The 24293-nt window shown below is 35.3% G+C and overlaps 1 protein-coding gene across 1 annotated transcript in view; it reads right to left on the bottom strand.

Moving 5' to 3' along the window:
* The window catches only part of Sgcz (sarcoglycan zeta), a 1022364-nt gene that overhangs the window by 156670 nt on the left and 841401 nt on the right, over positions 1 to 24293 (bottom strand). The window contains exon 3 of the mRNA XM_006973966.4: positions 11360 to 11461. Within this exon, the coding sequence (XP_006974028.3) occupies positions 11360 to 11461 (102 nt within the window). The remainder of the gene's footprint in view (positions 1 to 11359; positions 11462 to 24293) is intronic.

Below are 24293 nucleotides of genomic sequence, written 5' to 3'. Positions count from 1 at the left end.
ATAAAATCAATATAATACACATATAATCTCTAGGAAACTACATGCAAGCTGGATTTTTTTCAGAGTAAAACATATCTCAAACTCATACAAAAAAGCTAATATTATTTTAAGAAGTAATAGTACATAGATTCATGAAAGTGCCAAACAGAGATGGTTTGCTCCAAATCTACACTTTGCTTCAGTAAATAACCCAGAAAGTGTTCAGTGACACATTATGCAGAAGTGATGCTGTATCATAACCTGTCTCCTGTGTATCAGTGGAAATAATGGATAGCCAAATTATAGTAAATAGCAAAGTATCAGTCAAGATAATATTTCATTCTAAATTTCAAATAACATGGGTTCATGGTCATTTCATTATTGATTACATTTTTAGTAAATCTAACAAAACTAGAGACTGTCATTTTTGGCCTCAGAGTATTAATTAGACTGCTTGATATCCAAATAGGTTGGATAAAAATTATTCTCTTAAATGGGCAAACTTTTAGGTTGAATAAAGTCCATTCTACAATTGCATAAACATCACTTTCATTTCCAAACTCACTCTTAGAATTTTTCAGAAATACTGTTCAGTCCCTGTGGATACATTATAAAACACTCCTTCCTCAGAGAACTTTGTTAGATTTAAAAAAGGGTAGAAAGATAGAGATAGCCAGAAGATCAGGGAGTTTTCTGTGAGGTTGTGTCTCCTAGTAATGTTAGAAGCTGCACTCATAAAGGCTCACCAACATGACTGTTTCAACAGAAGCTAAACAAGGACAACAGCATTAGACATGTCAATGTCAACGAGAAAAACACAAAAGGCCTCAGTCTCGTACAAAGAGCTCAAGGCAATGATGTTTTGTATAGAAAGAAATCATCTTCCCTAGGAAAGAGCACACCAATTGGTTATTCAATACCAAATTGTCAGCGTTGGAAACATACATAAAGGTAACTATATATATATTGAACTTTCTATATCTGGAATTTATATGAATATACATATAAATATGCAATAACAATGAAAAAGAGCCATGAATTTGAAAAGCAGCAAGTAAGGGTACATGGTAGTTTTTAGGGAGGGAAAAGAAAAGGGAGAAATGTTGTAATTATATAAATAATCTCTTAAAATTATAATACATATAATCTACTGTATTTTCAATCATTGTTTTACTCTTGAGATGAATGAAATATAAAGTACTTATTAATGATATGGTAATTTCATTTCAGAAAGAAAGTGTGTGTGTGTGTGTGTGTGTGTGTGTGTGTGTGTGTGTGTGACAAATTCTACTATATTCCATAGCCATGACAGTTCACTTTTCTTTCTGGGATTCATGCTTATTCTTTACTGAGCATAACCAAAATATTTAATAAACATTGATGTACTTATATGCAGTTTTAAATATAGAGTTAATTTTAACTGTATGAATAGAAAACTGAAGATATTCAATATTACTATCTAAGCAAACACATACATTTTTCATTATTTATACTTACAAATTAATTGTGTTATAGTAGGAAGATTCTATTTGAACCAGAAAATAAAATACAGTCAAGATCTATAAGTTGTTGCAAGGTATGGATTTTTTCAGTGGATGACAATTTAGGAACACTAGACAATATTAGTACATGAAAAATCTCAATATATTAGAGGACCAAATATTGAGACAGGAAGAATCTGTAGTGTATTACAAGAATGCCACCTAATTTGAGAGGTCTCCTGTGTGAAGATTGTAGATAAAATTGAGTAAGCACAAATCTTACTTTGACTGTTGTTTAGTTTAATGTAGTATTATACCAGAATATAAATCTTCATACTGAAATAAATATCAACATTTACTTTAGCAATATAACTTTTGTGAGAATAATATGATCTCATAAATTCAGAGATGCATTGAAATTAGCAAGAAAGATGTCCTATAAACCACAGAAAATTCACATATACCAGATGTGTTGATATGAATACAAATCCAATATCTCTATTATTTGCACTGCCTATTTCATCTTACTTAGCTAATGTAACAAATTTTCATATATTTCTAAAATTTTTAAAAACTCAGAGTTCTGTTATTTCTAAAGCAAGTATTCATTATAAAGGAAAGAAAATATCCTATAGGAGACTTTTACAAAGAGGAGGCACACCAAAGAAGGTGTGGTAATGGAGCCTTGAGTCTTAGCTCATGCTGAAATCCAGAGCTTTGGATGCACCATTTAAAAAGTCTAGTGACTTTGTCGGTGATGGGAATTACATTATCTATACTGCTCGTGTTAAAGGCTGTAATAGACCAAAACGAAAGTTTATTTTAAGTAAAAATGAGGGGAAGATTATTTGTAGTACAGTGTCTGAATAAACAAATGGGGAAAGGTAAGAAGGAGCAAATAAGCCATACCTTTATGATCAAGAAATAAATCTTATGTCATTACATCGATTTAGTACAGAAGAAAGACAAAATTGTATTTCTTATTTATTCTTAGAAGAGTGATAAAATAATAAATTAATAAAACAAAATTTAAGGATGTGATTAATATAAAGTGTGCAGGAAAACAACAGTAATACCAAACATATGCAAATACTCAAAGCAATTAGTCAATTGATTTGCAATCTTAATAAGAACTTGGTCCCTCTCAAGAGAAAAGTGTATTCAAATTATAAAAGAGGGCTTCACAAGTATCCATAGTTGGTATGCTTTCTATGACACTTACTACAAATATTAAGTAAGGAAATTGATATGCATCATCTTGCTAGAAATCTAATATGTGAAAACCAATATGTGAATATTTACTTGTGACTGAACTTTAATCAAAATGACATCAGAAGATGAATAGTCAGCCTTCTTGATATTTGGTTCATTGAAAATAGTTAAGTTCACTATTTCCCCTGAAAATAGAATCCTTTCTCTGCTTCCAGTAACATTACACCCTTTGGCTTTCTTTTTATCTCGCTTATATTACCTCTTAGTTGCTCCTCCTTCATTTACTTCTTCCCAAGCCATTCAACACTAGAGTAGCACTGTTTTACATTTTCTATTTGTATTCACTTAGGATTTCTGTTCAATGTTTAATAACATATGCAATTACGTCTACTTTCATGTGTACATAAGGATATATATGATGATATTTTATTTGTGCTGAAATGTGATTTTATTTGTATGTTAATAAATAAAGTTGCATGGGGATCAGAGCTAAAAGCAAGCCATTTAGCAGAAGTCCAGCAGGGACTTCTGGCACATGCCCTTACTCTGATGACATGGCAGGCAGAGTCTCTGTGTGGTCAAGGGCACAGCCAAGTGTTGACCCGAACCTTTAATCCCAGGACCAACCATAGAGACCTGGAGGTCTGTATATACAGGCAGTGATGAGGAAATCATGTGCTTGGGTTTAGAGCCAATGAGAAGGTAGAACAGAAAGGCAATAAAAAGACAGGTCACACAGGAGAAGGTCTCTCTCTCTCTCTCAGGAGGACGGCAGCAAGTGGTAAGCTAAAGGCTATTCGCTAATGCTCTGATCTCTTGAGCTTTTAACTCTGCATTTAGCTTTGTTTCTTATTTAATAAGACCATTTAGAATTTCATCTACACATATATGCATTTTAACATACACATTTAAAATACATTTGTTTATAGCGTTCATCTCTAACATGAAATCTAGATTCATTAAACCATTTATACATCTGATAGTCAAAACAGCTCCAAAATAAGCTCTTAATTTCCCTCTGTCTCATGCTCACATTCAGATCAATTCTTTCCTATTGTGCAAACCAAAGCAATTGCTGTTATATTAAAATCTCTTTCATCGTAAATCTAATTTTCCACTTGATCAAGCTGTACTATCAGATCTGACTTTTTGCTAATTGTGCTTATGGCAAAGCACTCACTGAATACTCCAAAATGCACAGTGCATCCAGTATGTGTTTATCTTTCTATAAGTTGAGATTGATAATTATTGGAATGAACATAATGTCAAATTTAGTTTTTTAACATTTACTTCAATTTGCATTAGCCCCAATACGGTAGTATTAAAGTATTATGGGCTGTTTTGAATTTTGATTTGCATGATAAAATAGTAATGATTACAAGGCACAAGGCTGAATCACAAACTCAGGGTTTGAACACAGAAATTAGGATCCAGAGCTCTAAAGGTCACAGTCAGTTATCATAATCAAAATTTATTCACTCAATAAGACACAAAATTATTTAATCTACCATATAAACAAAAGCTCAGTAGAAGTGAGCACCCTTGTTGGATGTCCAACGCAGAGTGGTCAGTCCTGAAACCATATACACACAGACAACAAAAATAGACTCAGCAGGTTATATCTCTCTCTATATATATATAGTTATATATCATATATATTTGTGTGTGCATGTGAGTAACAAAAATAAAAGAGATGATATCAACTTGACAGTGGGGTCATGGGATGTGTTTGAAGAAGGATGGATATCTGGAAAGGTCTGGAGGGAGGAAAGGAAGAGGGATGTGATATAATTCTATTTCAATTAAAATAATTCTTTTAAAAATTCAAAAAATATCCGAGTTACATTCACAAAACAAGAAACTATAATCTCTTCTATACAAGCAGAAAGTCCAATAAGAAAAGGGAGTAGAAACTCATTCATTAGCTAGTGGGAATCATTAAGTGATTAAACTCATTCACACAGCTAGTAGGAATATTAAGGTGATTACAAAGGGATTTGTAATGCTGCAAAGAAGATGGTAAGAAGAGTTTCTGAGAAATGCACAGGGATTCCAGGAAATACTGAAAGAAGCCATACTCCCAGCTGGGAAGATAGCACAATATAAAGACGAAATTTACATGAAATCCAGTGTACCTATCATTACGTTCCCAGCAGGAATTTATGAAATTTGATGGCTGGTGATTAAATCCATCCAGAATAAAAAGAATGCATAATTGACAAAATGTTTCCAAGCCACTGTTAACAACAACCAACTCTAGGAGTTGTAAGAACACCCCTTAAAGCTAAAGTATGGGTCTTTATGAATATATCATCAGAAGAGAATAGAGAGAATAGAAATAAAGACATTGATAGTGAAGTGTAGAAGATCAATGATGGCAATGGACTATTCAGATTATGGTCTTATGACCTATTGATTTGTCATGAAGAGAGGGAATTAGATGGAGGGAAGGACAAAGAAAGAAAGGGAAGTATTGGGAAGGCGAAGGGTAAAAGAGAGGTAAGGAAGAAGAGTCTCACTTAAGACTGTACACTAAATTTCAGGAAAGCTCCAAATCTCTCTCTCCTTCACTACTTAACACATTAAGCCACCTAAATTTTGAGTAATTTCAGTAGTTTATGGGTTCACCTGTAGCAGGAATCTTAAAAGTTCTTATTAATAAAATCAAACCTGAGGCGAGTTATTGGGGTCCCTGCTGGTAGATCAGAGAGATAGAACAAGCCACAGCTATCTCACCTCGTCGGATCCTCAGCTGGTCTTGTCTCCTCAGACTGGAGGCCTCTGAGTCCTCATCCAGAATGGGTCTCAGCTGAATTACTGCTCAAAAGCATGAATGCTTAACCAGCCACATGCTTAACCAGCCAAATGCTGAACCAGCCAAATGCTTCTAGTTTCTGGTCCTCACGCCTTATATATCTTTCTGCTTTCTACCACCACTCCCTGGGATTAAAGGGTGCCTCTCTGGGATTAAAGGCATGTGTCACCATGCTTGGCTATTTCCAATGTGGCCTTGAACTCACAGAGATCCAGAGGGATTTCTACCTCTGGAATGCTAGGATTAAAGGTGTGAGTGCCACCATTTTCTAGCCTTTGTATCTAGTGGCTGTATGTTCTCTGACCCCAGATAAATTTATTAGAGTACACAATATTTTGGGGAACACAATACCACCACATTCACCAAAGGTCTAACACAAATTAAAATTTGCCTCAAGAAAACAAAGTAGCAAGCAAAGGGTCTTGAAATAGTTTAACTACTGGATGTTTGGCTGTAGCACAGGCTGAAATCTGGAGAGATGGACAACCAGTGGAACCCATAGATTAACTTCATCCATGTCTTGCTACAAGGGATTCAGGGACTCCTCAGACCCTCAGTTTGCCTTGGTCTTCCTGCTCAGTCCCTGTAGCCCAGTTTACAGATATGCAGTACTTGTTTTATTTCAAAATTTAGCCCCTTGAAATACTCAAACAGTAAGTGCTAAATATTTGTTTTAACATTTATAAGAAATATAAAATTTACCTAAGTTTCACATAATTGATATTACCATAGAACAGAGGGATTCAAGTAAAGTATAATGTCAAAAAGATGTGCTAGATATCCCAGGTAATTAAAACATTACTGTACACAAAATATATGAATTACTGAGAGCAAGGGCAAAATTCACATGGAGAAATGAATTCCATATAAGAGGAAATCCAGACAACTGCTACTTATGGTTTGAAGAAAACCACAGAGCATTTAAATATGCAGAGAGATGGCGATGTGAGGATGATTGCTACCTCTGAACTAATAAACTCAGCAAGTAAAACTGAAAGTTAGTAGCCAAGTAGAGCCCTAAATATAAGGACTCTCAGCTACCAGAAGGATGAGGCCAGAAGATTTCTGGAAAAAATAGTGATACTTCCTTTCACACTGATCAGTCACCATTCAGCAAACGACACTTGAGCTATCAGGTGACACAAGAGTGAAATTTTCCCTGAAATGGAAAAAAAGGAATTCAAATACTTCCCAGATCCCCAAACATTACATTATGTCATCAACAGGAGAAAAATATTTGTTTGTTTTTCAACAGCTTATGCCAATAGTCAATGTTAAGGTTAACTAGACAAATATTTACAAATCTGAAGAAAAGAAAAGTGTCATCACTAACATTCCCAGAAAAAAAAAACAACAAATGCATCATTCAGAGAGACTAGATATTTCAGTAATTAGCAAACAAGCAAATTATTTACCAGTAAGTTAAAGCAAGGGATCATCAGAATGCTAAATGCCTACTGGGCTGTCCAATAACAAAAACGTTAGTAATGGTTATGCTTCCATATACAGGCAGAATCAAGACCAGAGTGTTCAGGGAATACAGCAGCAAAGCAGAATGGAAATATTATTGACTATGACAAAAATTAAAATGATATTGTTACAAAAGGAGAGAAAGTGGGGAAGGAGGACAGATTTGAGAGGAGGCAATCATCACAAATGATGGTACCAAATGCTGTGTGATATTAATCATGAGGCTAATACACCCAGCTTCTTAATCATATTCATAATCATTAATTCTTAGCCATAAAGACAGGTGTTAAATTTTAGTATGCTAATATAGCAATTATTCAATTGACTTTGCATTTTTCCTTTAAATGCCATATTAATTTAAAAGAGTATGTACATGTTTCACTTTACATATATGTTTTCTTTATCATTTGATTTTTGCAGAAATATTATATGACCATGATGCTGCTGTTAATTTTGTTGTTTTTCAGTGTAAAGATTTTGGAATGATGTATATTATTTGAAATTTGGTTTAAACAGACAATACTATAAAAATCACAGTTGTCTCCCATATTAAACATCCAGTTGCAAAATTATAATGATGGTGATGATGAATTAATTTTGGAATTCCTATGGTGTTTATTTGTATAAATTGATATGTATGGGGGAAAAGTAATCTGAATAAATGAGATACGCTGTGATACATGAAAGAGACAGAGAAGGAACCTACTATGCTACCACATAGACATAAAAGTCACTTGCCTGTGTCTTTGTGTGTGAAATCCAGAAAAACTCTAACACACAAAGCCCAAAACTAATGGTAACCAGACACTGAGTTAGAAACCCAACATTGGACCCAAGTGCATGGGAATAGGAAGAGCATAGTTCTTAATACTTTGTTGACTCAGAAGTCTAAAGACTCAAGACTTCATTGCCTTTCTGCCCACATACTGGAGTTGGAAATATCTGAGGGCAACTGCTGGAAAATAACTACTAGTCTGTTATACACCATTTCTGTCAGATGAGGAACCAACTTGTAAAGATCATTGACTAGGAAAAAAGTAAACAATATAATTTTGTGGTTAGGTTAGTCTAAGATGGTTAAAATGACATGGTACCAATTTTACTGAACAGAATAGTAAAAATATGTATTATTTAAGCTCATTAGCATCCTGCACACCAATTATATTAAAATGTAATTGTCTTAATTTCTGAAATTGAAATATTTTGTCCTAATGTGACACCATGTGCCTTGAAGATATATATGGAATATTATCAGATATCATTTACCATATATAATTCAAATTATATAACCTTTGTGTTTTTCCTATCTGGAGAAAACTGGGCATTTAACTTGACAAACTGACAAGAAGTGATTAAGCTGGGCGAATATTGCTTAATATTTTTCAAATTTAAAAATGTGTAAAAGGCATTGAATCCTGAGTATGTGCAAGGTAGAATATATACTATACATGTCTAAATACAGTTTTTGTGGACTGCTTAGAAAGGTTTGATTAAAAACTGAGTAAGAGAAAATTGTTTGGATAATAGAAGATATTTAAAAATATCTGTAGTGTGTGTGTGTGTGTGTGTGTGGGTGTGTGTGTCAGCAGCTGGAGAGTGGTGAGGATGAGAATAGTTTCCTAGGAAATTAAATCAAACACATGTATTATCAGGTTATGTAATTTAGTGTGTTTGTAGATAGCTGTACTTTCTGTCCAGAAAGAAGCTTGTTTTCACGTATAGGATTTAACTTTTTCATGTATAGGATTTATAAAACCCACAGTAGCCTTAGACTCATTATGGAGCCTCACTTGGCCTCAAACACATGGCCATAATCTTTCACGAGCTTGCTAAATGGCAGGATAATAGTCTTGAGCAACCACATCCTGCTAGCAACAGAAAGGGATTTTACATACTATCAGTTGGCTAAAGATGAAGAGGCAAGCAGGCTGAAATTAAGAGGGGAAACATACACAAAAATAACAGTAATACGATGTAACATTTTCTATTATGAATCTTTTAGGGTGGGTTTTTATTTTAATAGATTCCTTATTTTAATTGACTTAATATATTTTAATCGATTTGGCAATTTCCTTAGATTTGATTACATGAAAAAAATGTATGAGAATATTGGTCTGGCAAGAAGATTTTGAGGGTGGGCTATTTGCTATTGTACTGAATTACTTGAGTTCTAGTCCCTGGGCTCCCCATGGTTGAAGGAGAAAACTGACTGCCAAAATGTGTCCTCAGACTTCAGAGCCACAAAAATTCAGTGATGCACACACACACAACAACAACAACAACAACAACAACAACAACAACAAATAACAAATAATTGTAACAAAAGTTAAGAAAACACTTGGGAAGGTACCTACAAGGATATATCTCAAAAATTTTTAATTAAAACTCCATTTCTAGTATTACTAGTGACTTGTGTGTATCTTCTGAATCTGAGAGATAAGCATTTGTATACATTCCTATCTTCATTAACTTGGAAGTTAAAGCTGAGGAAAACTATGTGCCTGACTTCATCTAACAATGCGATAAATAATCTTTACAGCAAGAAAAATGATTATATGTACTCAAGGCAAGCAATTTGTAATATGAAGATCAATTATAACATAGATATTTTCCTTAATTTTTTTTGTTGCATACATATAGAGAAATCTTCCAAGGAATGGGTCTCCTTTGTATTCTGTTATCAGTGCAGATGTCCCTTCTGGACACAGTAGTCACCACCTCCCATGCTGCACACCCCTTCTTAATTACCAACAGGCAAAATCTAGAGACACAGAGATGGCCGGTAGCAAAAAAAGGACTGCGGCTCTCCATCCATGCAGCTGACTTTGGAAATGTTTGTGAAGCTGAGATCAGTTATTCTAGGCAGAAAGTAAAGCTGCCCCTGCCTCACACATTTAGGCTATAAAGTTTATACACTCTGTTATTTAGGCCAGAGATGGGATCAATTCTCACCCACGTTCTCAGAGAACAACTTTTGCTATACTCTCAAAAGACATTAGAAATAAATCACCATTGTTGCCTCTGGACTCTCCAGTAAGATGCATTTATAATAAATGTGTGTGTGTGTGTGTGTGTGTGTGTGTGTAATATACATTATACTATATTATTATATTATATTATATTATATTATATTATATTATATTATATTATATTATATTATATTATATTATATATATGATTGTGTGACCACTATCACCTTTTAGCTAGGTTAAGTATTTTTCTAATTTCTATATATAAATTTTAATTTCTTTAATTTTGCTAAACAATTTAATAGTGAACAGCACAGGAGGTATTTGAGAAATGAAGGAATAGTAGAATACACTGATGTATATAACCACTTTGGCCCAGTTTTCATACATAAAACTTATCTCAAATATTAAATACCTATTTTTAAAGTTTAATCATTCAAGGTCATGTATCAACACATGTGCCTATTGTTTTATATCTGATTGATATCTGTGAAGTAATATTAAACTAAATTTGTGCTACTGAAAGCATACTCAATAAAGTCTATTCAATATTCTGTATAGTTTATATATTATAAAAAATTTTGATACATATATCCTTATTAAAATTTTAGAAATAAATCCTTTTCGTTGTACTTTTATATTAATGGGAAAAAGCCTTAATGGAAATTATCCAAATTTTACTGTAGAAATATCCTAATATATTATCTTGGTAACACTGAAGTATTATTTTTATCTAAAATAAGTTTTACATGAGACAAATCTGTTTCTGAAACTTTTAAATAAGAATCTTTTCATTCTGTCTTAATAAATTTATTTCCATGAATACATATCAGAAAACATTCTGATAGATTGGAGATATACTGATGCCATAGACTAGTAGATACATTCTAAGTAAAACTCAAGTCAAATTGAGCAATTACTAAGCTAACTCTTTTTTTCTTTTAGCATGCTGTTAAGTGGCAAAATATGCCTAGCATACACCCATGCATCCAAAGGACAAATATTCTGGCAGTAGTTAAAGTAATGAATTAATTCCTCCTTTCAAACGTTGTTGTGTTTTGGAAATGCATTTGCATTTAAGGGGGAAGTGTTTGATACATTAAATCGAAATAATTAATCCATATGTGCTTTCTGAGAAAATCCTTTAAAGCTTACAAACTCCTTGCTACCACCACATTTAATTTTGAGTGATAGAAGAACACAATTCAAAGACTAAAAGCAGCAGCGTCTCGGTTCAAATGCTTCCTGATTTGCTAATTCAAAGCTAACTCTTTCCATTGTTCTTCAGTTGATTCTTTTTGTTTCTTCAAATAAGTCTTAAGCTTAAAGAAATTAAATGAAAAGGAAGGGGATAAGGAGATTGGATGCTCCTCTGTCGAGTGAAAACACAAACTCGAAATTATCTTAGAGTAAGCCAAAGCCATATCACATACCTTTCGGGAATGAATTTCTTTCACATACAATGGAAGTAGAAACTCAGATATACCTTCAAGTCGGATTCCCTTCTTGGTGACTCTCAGATTCCCCATACCATCCTACAAGCAATGAAATATAGTTCACTTTTAGGTTAATTAGAGAATGCGTATCTCGCCATAATTTTCCTAGGGCTAAATTGAAAAAACAGTGAGCTCAAATCCATGATGATTTAAGGGGAAAAAAAATGAGTGATTGGAGCTACTTAAGGAAAGATCACAGAATTGTGCATGCAATAGAGGGCGCTGTTTTCATAAGAAAGGAAGAGGGTGTTAAAGGAACTGGTGGATCACCCGTTATGATTTATCTATGAATAAATACTTCCTTCATACATTAGTTCAACTCTTTATTAGATATGGTACTTGTTACCTAACTATTATTAAAAGTTTGCAGAGGTCTAACAACATTCTTAGAGTATGAGGCTTATCTACATTTTCCAACATTTCCATTGTATAAAAATTGTAACAACTAATTAATGATTGGCATTTGAAAACCTGGTGCATCTGAAGAATAACCATGAGAAAACACGTGTCCTATCTAGCAAAGCAATTGTCTCTGGGGAGATTAATACAGTTAAAAATGTTGATGAAATAGAAATCAGGGTATATTGTGAATTTTAAAGAGTGGATCCCACTTATAGTAAGAAACTGGCTATATAAAAATTTTGAAAATGAATTTAAACAGGAAATGACTGTGGAAGGAGGGACAATCTCCATTTTAGTGACATTTGGAAAAGAGATAGCTTTTGCTTCCAGGTCATGTATGGTCTTTCTACTTTGGCATATTTGGAGAGGAAACAGCTGGGGATTTATGTTGTCAAGATCAAAGCAAGGAACACCATAGTTGCTGCGCTAAAGATGCAGTTCCTATGCAAAGTTATAAAAGAAGAAATGTAAAAGGCATTTAAACAGCTCATCAACTTGAGGGGATTTGTGTCATGTTTCAAGACAGAATATCTGGCAGAATCTTGTATGGGGCTAAAAGTTGTTAATAACACAGGACTTCTTCTGGTAAGTATGAAATTTGTGATGAAAGAAAAATTTACAGGCTTGGTGACTAATTTCATCTGATGACATGGAGAAGATTATTGTTTATCACTTATTCCAGACTTCATAATTGTTAGTGAAAGTTGTTATTTTATAAACGGGAAGAGAGAAATTCTAGGATAATGTCAGGAGTAGCTAGGCAGCACTTTGCAATTCAGCAACCAGTACATCTGCAGAAAATAAGGTGGAAAGAAATACCTGATTATGGCATATTTGAATCTATCATGAGGATAACTAGTAGGTTCCATGTGCAAATATGCATTTAAAAGCAAAGAGAAAGTTTTGGATAACAATTTGTTCTGCAGGTATGGAAAGGTATTATATACATCTAAAAAAGTATTTGTTTGCCTGTATAAGTATATTTGTAGTGGGTTTTTTTTGTGTGTGTGTGTATGCATGTATACATATACATGTGTATGGGCACATAATTGTAGATATTTTGCACATGTGTACATGTGAATGTGTAGGCTGAGATTGACATTTGTCTTCCTTTATAATCCATTTTATTTATTGAGGGAGTGTTTCTCTTCTTGGTGAAACTGGAGCTCACAGAATCTGGGTAGACTAGAATTTATCTCAGGCTCTCCTGTCTCTGCTTCCAGAATGCTGGAGTTACAGCTAGTCATCATGCACACCCGACTTTTATGTAGATTCCAGGGATTCAAAGGCTTCACACTTTACATATCCAAGTTTTCACACTTCTTAGTCACATGTTTCATCTACTCATCCTTCTCCTTCCCATTCCCCAGAGAAATTTTAATCATTATAAAAGCAGAGTCAAGAGAACATGGTAAGCTCAACGTTGACCCTCAACTAGCAAAAGGAATCCAATGAGACAATATAATCTGATGATTTTAGCAATAGGAAATAACCCACATGCATCATGGAGTAAGGAAGAATGAATTAGAGACCACTGGAGAAAGAAAGGGAAAGAGGAAAAGATGTTAGGACAGAGAGAGAGAGAGAGAGAGAGAGAGAGAGAGAGAGAGAGAGAGAGAGAGAGAGAGAGAGAGAGAGAGAGAGGTGGGGGTTTTATGAAGTGATAAGCTTTAGTATTTCCATGGGAGGAGAAACAGTCTCTCAATGAATTAAACTAGGAATTGCTAGGAAGGAATTCATTCACTGAGATAAGTGAAGAAATAGAGCTGGCTTGCATATGCCTAGTATGTACATAAACTAAAAGTAAGTAACTTTATATGACAATTCAATCAGCAATAGAAATTTTATGATGATAAAACAAGTATGTTTGGTGTATACTTCTCTTCTAACTGAGACAAGGATGAAGCTCGATCCTAACTGGTCTTATCATTAAAAACCCAGAATCAGATATTAAGGTAAAAGCTGAAAGATCAGAGAAGCAAAGGAGCAGCCCCAGTCACCAGAAACTTCTTACCTCTAAGAAACCTCAGACCAAAGCAGGGGCGATACTATTTCTAGGAATCCTCAGAGTGAAAAGGTAGAGATCCTGTCTCCATCTACCTTAAATTCTTGTCTCCACCTCCCTAGTGCTGGGATTAAAGGTGTGTGCCACCACTGCCTGCACTTTATGGTGAACTACTGGCTAGCTCTGCCCTCTGATCTCCAGGCAGGCTTTATTTATCATATAACACAACACAAGGGACATTTTACATTTAAAAAGTAAAGTCATAGGGTTTTGGCATTCTTAAGGCCCCAGGTGGAGGTCTTTGAGTCCAATTAGTGAGAAAGAGAAGGGTTTATATGGGCGAGAATTGTTGAAACCAAGGTTGGATAAAGCACAGGGACAAATAGCCAAACGAATGGAAACACATGAACTATGAACCAAAGGCTGAGGGGCCCCCAACTAGATCAGGCCCTCTAAATAGATCTTTGAAGTATTCGAAGGCCACCTGGCCAAACATCCTAATTGTCATGCTAGAAACCCCATCCAATAACTGAGGGAACCAGATGCAGAGATCCACAGTCAGGCCCCAGGTGGAGCTCCAGGAGTCCAATTGGTGAGAAAGAGGAGGGTTTGTATGAGCTAGAATTGTTGAGACCAAGGTTGGACAAAGCACAGGGACAAATATACATACGAAAGGAAACACATGAACTATGAACCAATAGCTGAGGAGTCCCCAACTGGTTCAGGCCCTCCGGATAAATAAGACGGTTGATTAGCTTGATCTGCTTGGGAGGCATCCAGACAGTGGGACCGGGTCCTGTCCTCAGTGCATGAACTGGCAGTTTGGAACTTGGGGCTTATACAGGGACACTTGGCACAGCCTGGGAGGAGGGGACTGGACCTGCCTGGACTGAATCTACCAGGTTGAACTCAATCCTCGGGGGAGTCTTTGCCCTGGAGGAGATGGGAATGGGGGGGTGGGCTGGGGAGAAGACAGGGTGGGATGGGAGGGTGGGAGGGGGGAGAACAAGGGAATCCGTGGCTGATATGTTAAATTAAATTTAATAAATAAATTTTAAAATTGAAAAAAAAACAGAACCTTGAGAAAAAAAAGTAATCTTTCTCAAGAGTCTACTCCTTAATTAAAAAAAAAAATTATAGTTTCTTTTTTTCTAATTGATGGGCAAAAGCAAATATTAAACAAAGGCTTAAAGATGAGCAAGAAAGCAAGCATAGCAAGAGGAGATTTAAAGATAATCATATTCCTGAAAGAGTTAAGTTTGAGAATGACAAAGAAAAGTTTATCATCAGAAAATGCAACTTTGTCTTTTAGGCTGTTGGAGGTGAGGGGATTTTTCTAGACCTAGTGATGCTTAAGAAGATGCTAATAATGTTTGCAAAGTTAAGAAGAAAGGAGGAATTCTCTGGAATCCAGAGTGATAAGATAGCTAGAATAACTAAGATGATATGTGGCATAAAAAAATATCTCAAATCAGGGATTTTCTTGGCTAAATCTCACAGTCAGTATCCATATATATTCTCAGATGCTTGCTGAAAGAGAAGAGTTCTGAAATGCTCTCCATTTCTGTGAAAATATAAATGTCCTTGTTATAACTTCTAAGGAAAGAGGAAACAAATTATATAACTAATGTAAATTCTCATTCAATATTAGTGATTAAATGATTTGATAATGATAGTTATAATTGTAGAATGTTTCCAAACTTAATTTTACTATGTTTTCTTCTATTTACCGTAAAATTATCATCCTGGATATTTAAATAACTATATCATTTAAATGACTCTAAATGGAATTCCCCTGTGTGAGTGTGGGCCAGTTCTTACAGTATTGTGTTATGATTCTACCTGATTCGACCATATCTTTATTTATCCCACTTTGTATTTCTCTCCTGTCTGATATTAAAATTAAGTAATTTTCAATATTTTTATCATCCCCACAGTGCTATTAAATTAAAAACTATTGCATGAATTTCTAACTGGTATTATATTAACAAAAAAAAAAAAACAAAAAAAAAACTGGAGCCAGATATAGGGGTAAATGCTGAAAGATCAGAGAGACAAAGGAACAAGCCACTGCCACGGTATCACCTCACCAACACCACAAATCCTCTGTTTGGAAAGTCTCTGAGTCCTCAGCTGAAAGGCCCCAGCTGAAAGCGCTTCTAATGAAAAGGCTTCCGCAGAAAAGCTTAGTTCCTGTCTCCTCACGCCTAACATACCTTTCCCTGCCTGCCATATTACATCCTTCCTAGAGCTGGCATTAAAAGTGTGTAACACCCGAGTATTGGGATTAAAGGTGTGTACCACCACTGCCTGGCATCTATATTTAATTTGGTGGCTTGTTCTGTTCCCTGACCTTCAGGCAAATTTTATTAGGGCATACAATATTGACGGGTAATATCATTCTGTATGCTGTGAATGTGTGTTGCTGTGATTGGTTGATAAATAAAGCTGTTTGGCCAATGGTGAGGCAGAATAAGGTTAGGCAGGACATTCTAACTAGAGAGAGAGAAAGGAGAAAGACAGAGCAGAGGAGATGCTGCTAGCCATCGCCAGGAGAAACAAGATGTAAAAGTAAGTATACTAAGCCACAAAACATGTGCCAAAGTATTGATTTATAGAAATGGGTTAATTTAAGATGTAAGAGGTAGCTAGTGAGAAGCCTGCCATGGCCATAGTTTAAAAATAATATAAGCCTCTGTGTGTTTACTTGGGTCTGAGTGGTTACAGAACCAGGCAGCACAGGAATTTTATAAGTGGCTCTGGGACCTTGGTGCCAGGCAAGCACAGTAAAACTTTCAGGTACTCAATATATCACCACAAAAAACTCTTTCTAATATATCCAGGTGTACTGAGTGACTAACTGATCCTTATTCTCCTATTAAGTCCAGTGATATTTATAAAATGGTAAGACATCTACTTGCCCTTCTACCTACTTTCAAGAAGTGTTTTTATTCTGTCAGCTTTATGATTCATTATCATCTTGGTCCTTTGAAATATGACAGGAACTAATGTACAGATTTTCATTTGATGAAGGCATTGCCAAATACTGGAGTATTATAGCATCTAACCTACCTTTCCTTTAAGCTTTTGTCTTGGTTCTGTTGCCTTCATGGAAACTCAACCCATGTTTCTGCTTTGAATTTTCCTTCTTTTATCATATGTGTTTATTCTTCCCACTTTTTTAATTGGCATACTTTCATTGCACCTAGTGATGGTTTCATAAAGATATTTTTTGTTCACACAAAAAAAATCAAGTAGTACAGCTATATTAATCTACTGTTATTTTCTTTTTGTCCACCTGACTCCTGTTGATGCTAGCATGCTTCCTTTGCCCGGATATCTACTTTCATGTCACATATATTCACACGTGAGAGAAAATGTGATATTTGGCTTTCGTGGTCTAGTTTTTGTCACTTAATATGATGAGCAATTGCAATATTCATTTTTTTTATTCAAATGAATTCACCATTCTGTAGGACAGAATAAAACTCTATTATGTGTATATATGTCATGTTTTTTATGTAGCTGTATGCTAATACATGCCTAGAAAAATACAATAACTTGGCTATTATGCATAGCACTGAAAAAATATGGTTGTGCAAGTAACTCTGTGTTAAGTAGAGTTAGATCCCTTGTGCAATAGTCCCAGAGATAATAGAACTAGGTCATATGGGAGATCTATTCTGAGAAACATCTAAACTGATTTCTACATTACCTGGACTAATTTGTATTCCTACCAACATTCTGTAATAGTTTCCCTTCCCTTCTGTCTTTACCATTATATATAACCAGCATTGGTTATAGTTTTCCTTTTTTATTTTTATATTTTGAGATTATATAATTGCATAACTTTCTCCTTCCCTTTCTTCCTACAAACTATCCTATATACCTAGCTATTTTAAATTCATGACCCCTTTTTCTTCAATTGTTGTTACATATAATATATATGTATATGTGTATATATATGTTATTTGATTTTTGATGACTACTGTTATGACTGGAGAATGCTAGAGTTTTCAATATTTTTTTAATTTACAGATGGCTAAGTACATTGAAAATATTTTCAGATAATTATTAGCTGACTATACTTACTTTATTTAATTGAAGATATTTTTTCATACAATATATTTGGATCATGGTTCCTATTCCCTCATCTCCTCCCAGATCCTCCCAAACTCACTTCAATCTAACTCCATGCTTTCTTACTCTCTCTCTCTCTCTTCATAAAACAAACAGGCATTAAAACAAAACAAAACAAAGAAGAAACACACACACAGATATGCAGTCCAACCCAAAATACTCAAACCAATAAAAACACAAAACTAGAAACCATAATATATAAGCACAAGACCAGTTAGGTAAAAATTGTCAAACAAAGCAACATGGGTTAAAAACAAATCTACAAAAACACTATTGACTTTCTTTTGTGTTGGTCATCTACTGTAGGGCATGGGCCTTGAGTGTGATTGATATTCCCAGTGAGACTATGGGAGAACCAAATTTTTCCTTTGCAAGCATTTGCCATTTGGACATAGTTTCTGGATTAAGAATGGTGTTTGTGTCTTCTTCCCCTCTCAGCACTAGGACTTGATCTGGCTTAGACCTCTGCAGGCTCTCGGCATGCTCCTATGAGTTCATATGTGTAGCAGTGCTGTTATTATAGAAGGTCTTGGTTCCTTGCTGTCTTCCATCTCCACTGTTTTTGTTTGTTTGTTTGTTTGTTTGTTTTGTTTGTTTGTTTGTTTGTTTTTCGAGACAGGGTTTCTCTGCGTAGCTTTGTGCCTTTCTTGGAACTCACTTGATAGCCCAGGCTGGCCTCAAACTCACAGAGATCCTCCTGCATCTGCCTCCCAAGTGCTGGGATTAAATGCGTGCACCACCACCGCCAGGCCTTCTACTAGTTCTTATAATCTATCCACCTTCTCTTTCTCAGAGTCCTTAACCTTGGAAAAGGGCATTTGATCAAGACATTCTATTTAGGACTTTGTATTCCAAAGTCTCTCAATCTCTGTGCATTGTCCAGTTGTGGGTCTCTATACTTGTTCCCTACTTCAAGTGGAAGCTTCTTTGATCATGGCTGAGCAAGACACAGATCTATGAGTATAGCAAAATATCATTAGAGGTAATTTCTTTGGCAATGTTCCTTTAGCAAACCAGTAAGATTTTGTTTTTTCTTATATTTTTGGTTGTCAGCCTAGCCTTTAACGGCTGAGCTATCCCTCCAACTGGATCAGGCCCTCTGGATAAGTGAGACAGTTGATTAGCTTGAATTGTTTGGGAGGCATCCAGGCAGTGGGACCAGGCCTGTCCTCAGTGTATGAGCTGGCTGTTCAGAACCTGGGGCTTATACAGGGACACTTTGCTCAGCCTGAGAGGAGGGGACTGGACATGCCTGGACTGAATCTATGAGGTTGAACTCAATCCCCAGGGGAGTCTTTGCCCTGGAGGAGATGGGAATGGGGGATGTGCTGGGGGGAAAGGGAGGGAGGACAAGGGAATCCGTGACTGGTATGTAGAATTAAATTAAATTATAAAATAAAAAAAAGATTTTGTTTTCTCCTGTGATTTGCATTTTCATTAACCATACACATATTTTATCTCTTTTTTAAAAGTTATGGTCAGTTTTATTCCTGCCCTCTTACTTCACACACTCTTTTCAACAGTGAAGTTTACAAAACAAAAGCTAAAATGGTTCCTGGATATTTAAATGTTCAGTAAACTAGAGCTCTTTTCTTGAAAATAACTAAAAATAATCATAGATGATAATTTATAATTATCATTACAAAGAAATTACACTATTCAGCTCTAAGCAACCTTTTTGTTTTAGGTTTGTTTACTATATTTTGTGTATATGGGTAGTTTTCATAGATGTAAGCATAAGCATTACATGTGATCACAGTGGTCAGAAGGTATTGAGTCCTCTGAAACTGGAGTTATGAATGGTTGTAGGTCAATGTGTGAGTTGAACTCAGATGCTCTGTAAGAGCATTCAGTGTTCTCAATCACTGAGCATTTTCCTAGCCCCTTAAAATCTTTTGTATAATTTTCATGGGTATGATTTTTGTAAAGGTAGAATATTTTTCACAAAGAAATACTACTTTGGGAATTTATTATGAGATATTTTCTAAAAGAGGTATCAAACATGCAAATATCAAAAGAAATATCTTGTGGAAAGTTACTTTTATTTAAATAGTCATATCCAATATTACATAATGATTTCATAATAATTGACCATGTCCCCAATATCTCTAATCTCTTTGGTCACTCTTCACTAAAGATTACTTAAAGTCTAGGTACAGCTAAAATGTGACAAATGAGTACCAGTGAAATGGTAACATAAGCAGGACCAGCTTGTTGATCGAGTGTTTCAAACAATAAAATGTGCATCTACTCACTAAAAATACAAAGATATGTTTTTACTGCTAACCCTCTCAAAGGGAGTTGAGAGAAACAAGGCAAAAGACAATGAATTGCAGATATTAGACATTATTTTCTGTAAATTCAAATTTTTTTCAAATAACTAGCATCATACATTTCATAATCATTCAGGAGGGGAAATAATTATATGTCTTATGGTTTTGATAGGCTAATGGTACCAGTCATTATAAATTTCAATGTACATAAAGAAATAAATACCTTGTAGAGGGTAAATAGGATAAAATCAGAGTCTAAATTGACATTTATTTGTGAAATATTAGGATATAATATATTCAATAAACCAAAAGAAAATTCATGGCAAAAGCAAATATTGAGTTATTAAATAAAAATAAAAATCACATTTAAACTTCTTGATGTGCATTCCTTAATGTACATTGTACTGATAAAATATATCTAATTTCTGGCTCCTAATTATAGGAGAGATGTCCTTTAAAAAGGCTAAGCACTTTCTTTTTCTCACCTATTTTGGCTGATGTTATTTATACTTTATAATGAGCTGTTTTCCTACAAGCCCAGGCAGAAAAACAAACAAAAGCTGACAGCTGTTTTGTAGAGGTGTTTTCACTGTGCTGTTTGCTGTGAGTCTGTATTCTTTAGTTTAAGTGGCTTACTTTTCCTTACATATAATTAAGATATACTACTGTGGTAGCAATTGATACACAAACAGAAAGTTGATCTCTAGCTCATTTGCATTCAAGCACTGCTGAAGATTGCTATTATTACAACGGTCTGTACCCTTTAATACATCCTTTTTTTTTCTTTTATAGTAGTTGCTCAAATTACCCATTTTTCCATGATTTCTGGTGTTAAAGTTATAAGAGAAAATTTAGAATGTGTTTTTGCATTAATATGACAATACATATTGTAGTTAGTTCACACTACTTAATTATACTGACATTCCTTTAAGTGTGTGAGTTATTTTTTATTAACACATAAGCACAATAAAATATTGAAATATCAATTAGACATACATCCTGTGTTAAAGATGTAGGCTTAAGTCCACTTCCTCTCTCAGCCCTGGGACTCATCAGGCCAAGACCTGTGCATGCCCTGTGTATGCTGCCCCAGTGTGCCTGTGAGTTCATGTGTGCTTCATGCCTTCTGTGTTTAGATGGCATTGTTTCCTGGGTATCTTCCATCCACTCTAGCTTTTAAATGTTTCTGCCTCCTTGTAGGGGTTTGAATAGGAATGGCCCACAGAGTTGTGTGTTTGAATGTTTGACCTTTAGGGAATGGCACTGTTAAGTGCTGTGGCTTTGTTGGAGTATGTGTGGCCTTGAGTGGGGAAGTATGTCATTGTGTGGGCAAACTCTGAGGTCTCAGATAGGCTCAATCTATGCCCACTGTGGAAGACAGTTCACTTTCTGTTGCCTGTAGATCTAGATGTAGAATTCTAAGCTCCATTTCTAGCACCATATCTGCCTACATGCTGCCATGCTTCCTGCCATGATAATGGACTAAACCTCTGAAACTTTAAGCCATCCACAATTAAACATTTTCGTTTACAAAATTTGCTGTGGTCATGGTGTCTCTTCACAGCAATAGAAACCCTAACTAAGACACTCCTTTTATTCAGGGGTCCCTGAGTCTTGAGAAGAAGGAATTAATGACTGTTGAAAAATTAGTTTTCTCCAATGGAGTCTCACTGGGTATACACACCACTTTTTTTTATTTTTACCTCTTATAATGTCATTCTTTTTTATTATTATTAAGAAATTTTCTGTTCATTTTACATACCAACCACAGGTGCCCCTCTTCTTCTTCCTCCTACCCCCAGCCTTCCTCCCCAACTCACTCCTTATTCCTACCTCCTCCAAGGTGATGCCTCCCGTAGGAAGTCAGCAGAGCCTGGTATATTCAGATGAGGCAGGTCCAGTCCCCTCCCCCGAACCAAGGCTGTGTAAGGTGTCCTACCATAGGCATTGGGCTCCAACAAGGCTGCTCATGGAGCAAGGATGGATCCTGATTCCACTGCCAGGGTTCCCTTAAGTAGGTCAAGCTAAACAACTATCTCACCTATGCAGAGGGCCGAGTCCAGACCCATGGAGGCTCCATAGCTATTGGTCCATAGTTAATGAGTTCCCACTAGTTTGTTTTGGTTGTCTCTGTAGGTTTCCTCATCATGATCTTGATGACCCTTGCTCATAGAATCCTACTTCTCTCTCTTTGTCTGGACTCCTGGAGCTCAGTCTGGTGCTTGGCTGTGGATCTCTGTATCTGCTTCCATTAGTTACTGAATGGAGGCACTATGATGACAGTTAGGGTATTCACCAATCTGATTACCAAAGTAGGCCAGTTCAGGCACCCTCTCCACTATTGCTAGTAGTCTAAGGTGGGGTCATCCTTGTGGATTCCTGGAAACTTCCCTAGTACTCTATTTCTCCCTGTTCCCTTGATGTCTCCCTCTATCATGGTATCTCTTTCCTATACAAACCACTCTTAAGGCTAGTCCCCATGTCCAGCAGTAGATGGACAAGACAAAACAAAGTCAAAGGAATTTTTGGAGGTTCTTTGTCTCATAATGCTTTGTTAGGTTCCCCAAACCCCTGCTTTTCCAGGTCCTTTGCATTTATAATATGGTTGCCAGGTTTTGTGTTAATGGGATTTCTGGGTGTTCAAATGTAAATTTCTCTGCATCTGTACATGTTTCTTGGGCATTTTCTTCAGCTCCTTTTTCATTTGTTTGCTTGTTTGTTTTTGTGGTATACTACTTCCTTTGTTTCTATTTTATCTAATTTTATTATTATTATTATTTTAGATGCCTGTTTGTATCCTGAGAGAGTGAAAAAATGGTGTGGATTTGAGTGGGTAGAGAAGTGAGGAGTATCTAGAAGGAACTGGGGGAGGGAAAATCCAAATCAGAATATATTATATTAAAAATTATTTTTAAAACAATTGAAACATTTTCCCAAGTATTCTATGATATATTTTCTTTCTTATTCTACTGAGAAATAATTCATTGTTAGCATGAAAAACAAATTTAGTTTCTCAAAAACAAAACCACTTATTTTTTTATATTAATTAATTAATTAATTAATTAATTAATTTGTTTGTTTGTTTATTGGTTTTTTTCAAGACAAGGTTTCTCTGTGTAGCTTTGCACCTTTCCTGGAACTCACTTTGTAGCCAAGGCTGGCCTTGAACTCACAGAGATTCACCTGCCTCTGCCTCCCAAGTGCAGGGATTAAAGGCGTGCGCCACCACCACTGCCCGGCAACAAAACCACTTAAAAATGAAAGATGGTAATGTGACAAGTCAGATAAGCTCAGAACCATGTTACATATAGTGTGGAAATGGGTATTCCCAATACATCCCATGTCACACAATTAAAGAAGCAGACAAAGCACTCAAAATGTAGCAAAACCACAGAAGAAGAATAAATGTAAATATTATCATTGGAACATTACATGTATGAAAGTCCATGTAAAATCATTCGAAGCATGGAATAGTTAGAATAAATAATATAATATCTCTGAAATTGTGTTAAACAATAAGAAATCACCAGAAGACTCTGTCAGGAAAATATTTTTGTGATACTCTAATATGTATTATTTAATGTGATTTGAAACCCACATGAAAGTTGTGCTTAGGATTAAGTTTGCATCCTGTGGTTGTGACACAGGAAGATCATGAAAAAACAAACTAGATTAAATGTGTTGGTACCAAAATGAACATTTTAGTGGTAAACAGGGCAGCTGCAAATAGTATCGGGAATCTGCCTTAAATGTAAGAAAATAATAATGCTATATTCCCTACAAGTCATTGAGTGGCTAAAAGATTTCCACATGTTAGTATTTTAATAAATATTTGTACCCTAAAGGCTTGCTATTACTTGAGTGTCTCTTCCAACTGTGTTTAATAGAATGCCAGAATTATAACTAGTGGTAAGAAAGACCCATTTCCAACCAATTTAAGAAACCATTGCATGATATATTTTCACTCAGAGATTCATAATATACATTAGCATATTAAACATGCTATGGATTAAAGCAATGCATTTCCTTCTGTTCACACAGTTCCCGGGGC

Source organism: Peromyscus maniculatus, chromosome 17 (genome assembly GCF_049852395.1).
Source record: "Peromyscus maniculatus bairdii isolate BWxNUB_F1_BW_parent chromosome 17, HU_Pman_BW_mat_3.1, whole genome shotgun sequence".
Lineage (NCBI taxonomy): Eukaryota > Metazoa > Chordata > Mammalia > Rodentia > Cricetidae > Peromyscus > Peromyscus maniculatus.
The sequence above is the reverse complement of the archived record's forward strand: the minus strand, read 5'-3'. Positions and strand labels throughout refer to the sequence as shown.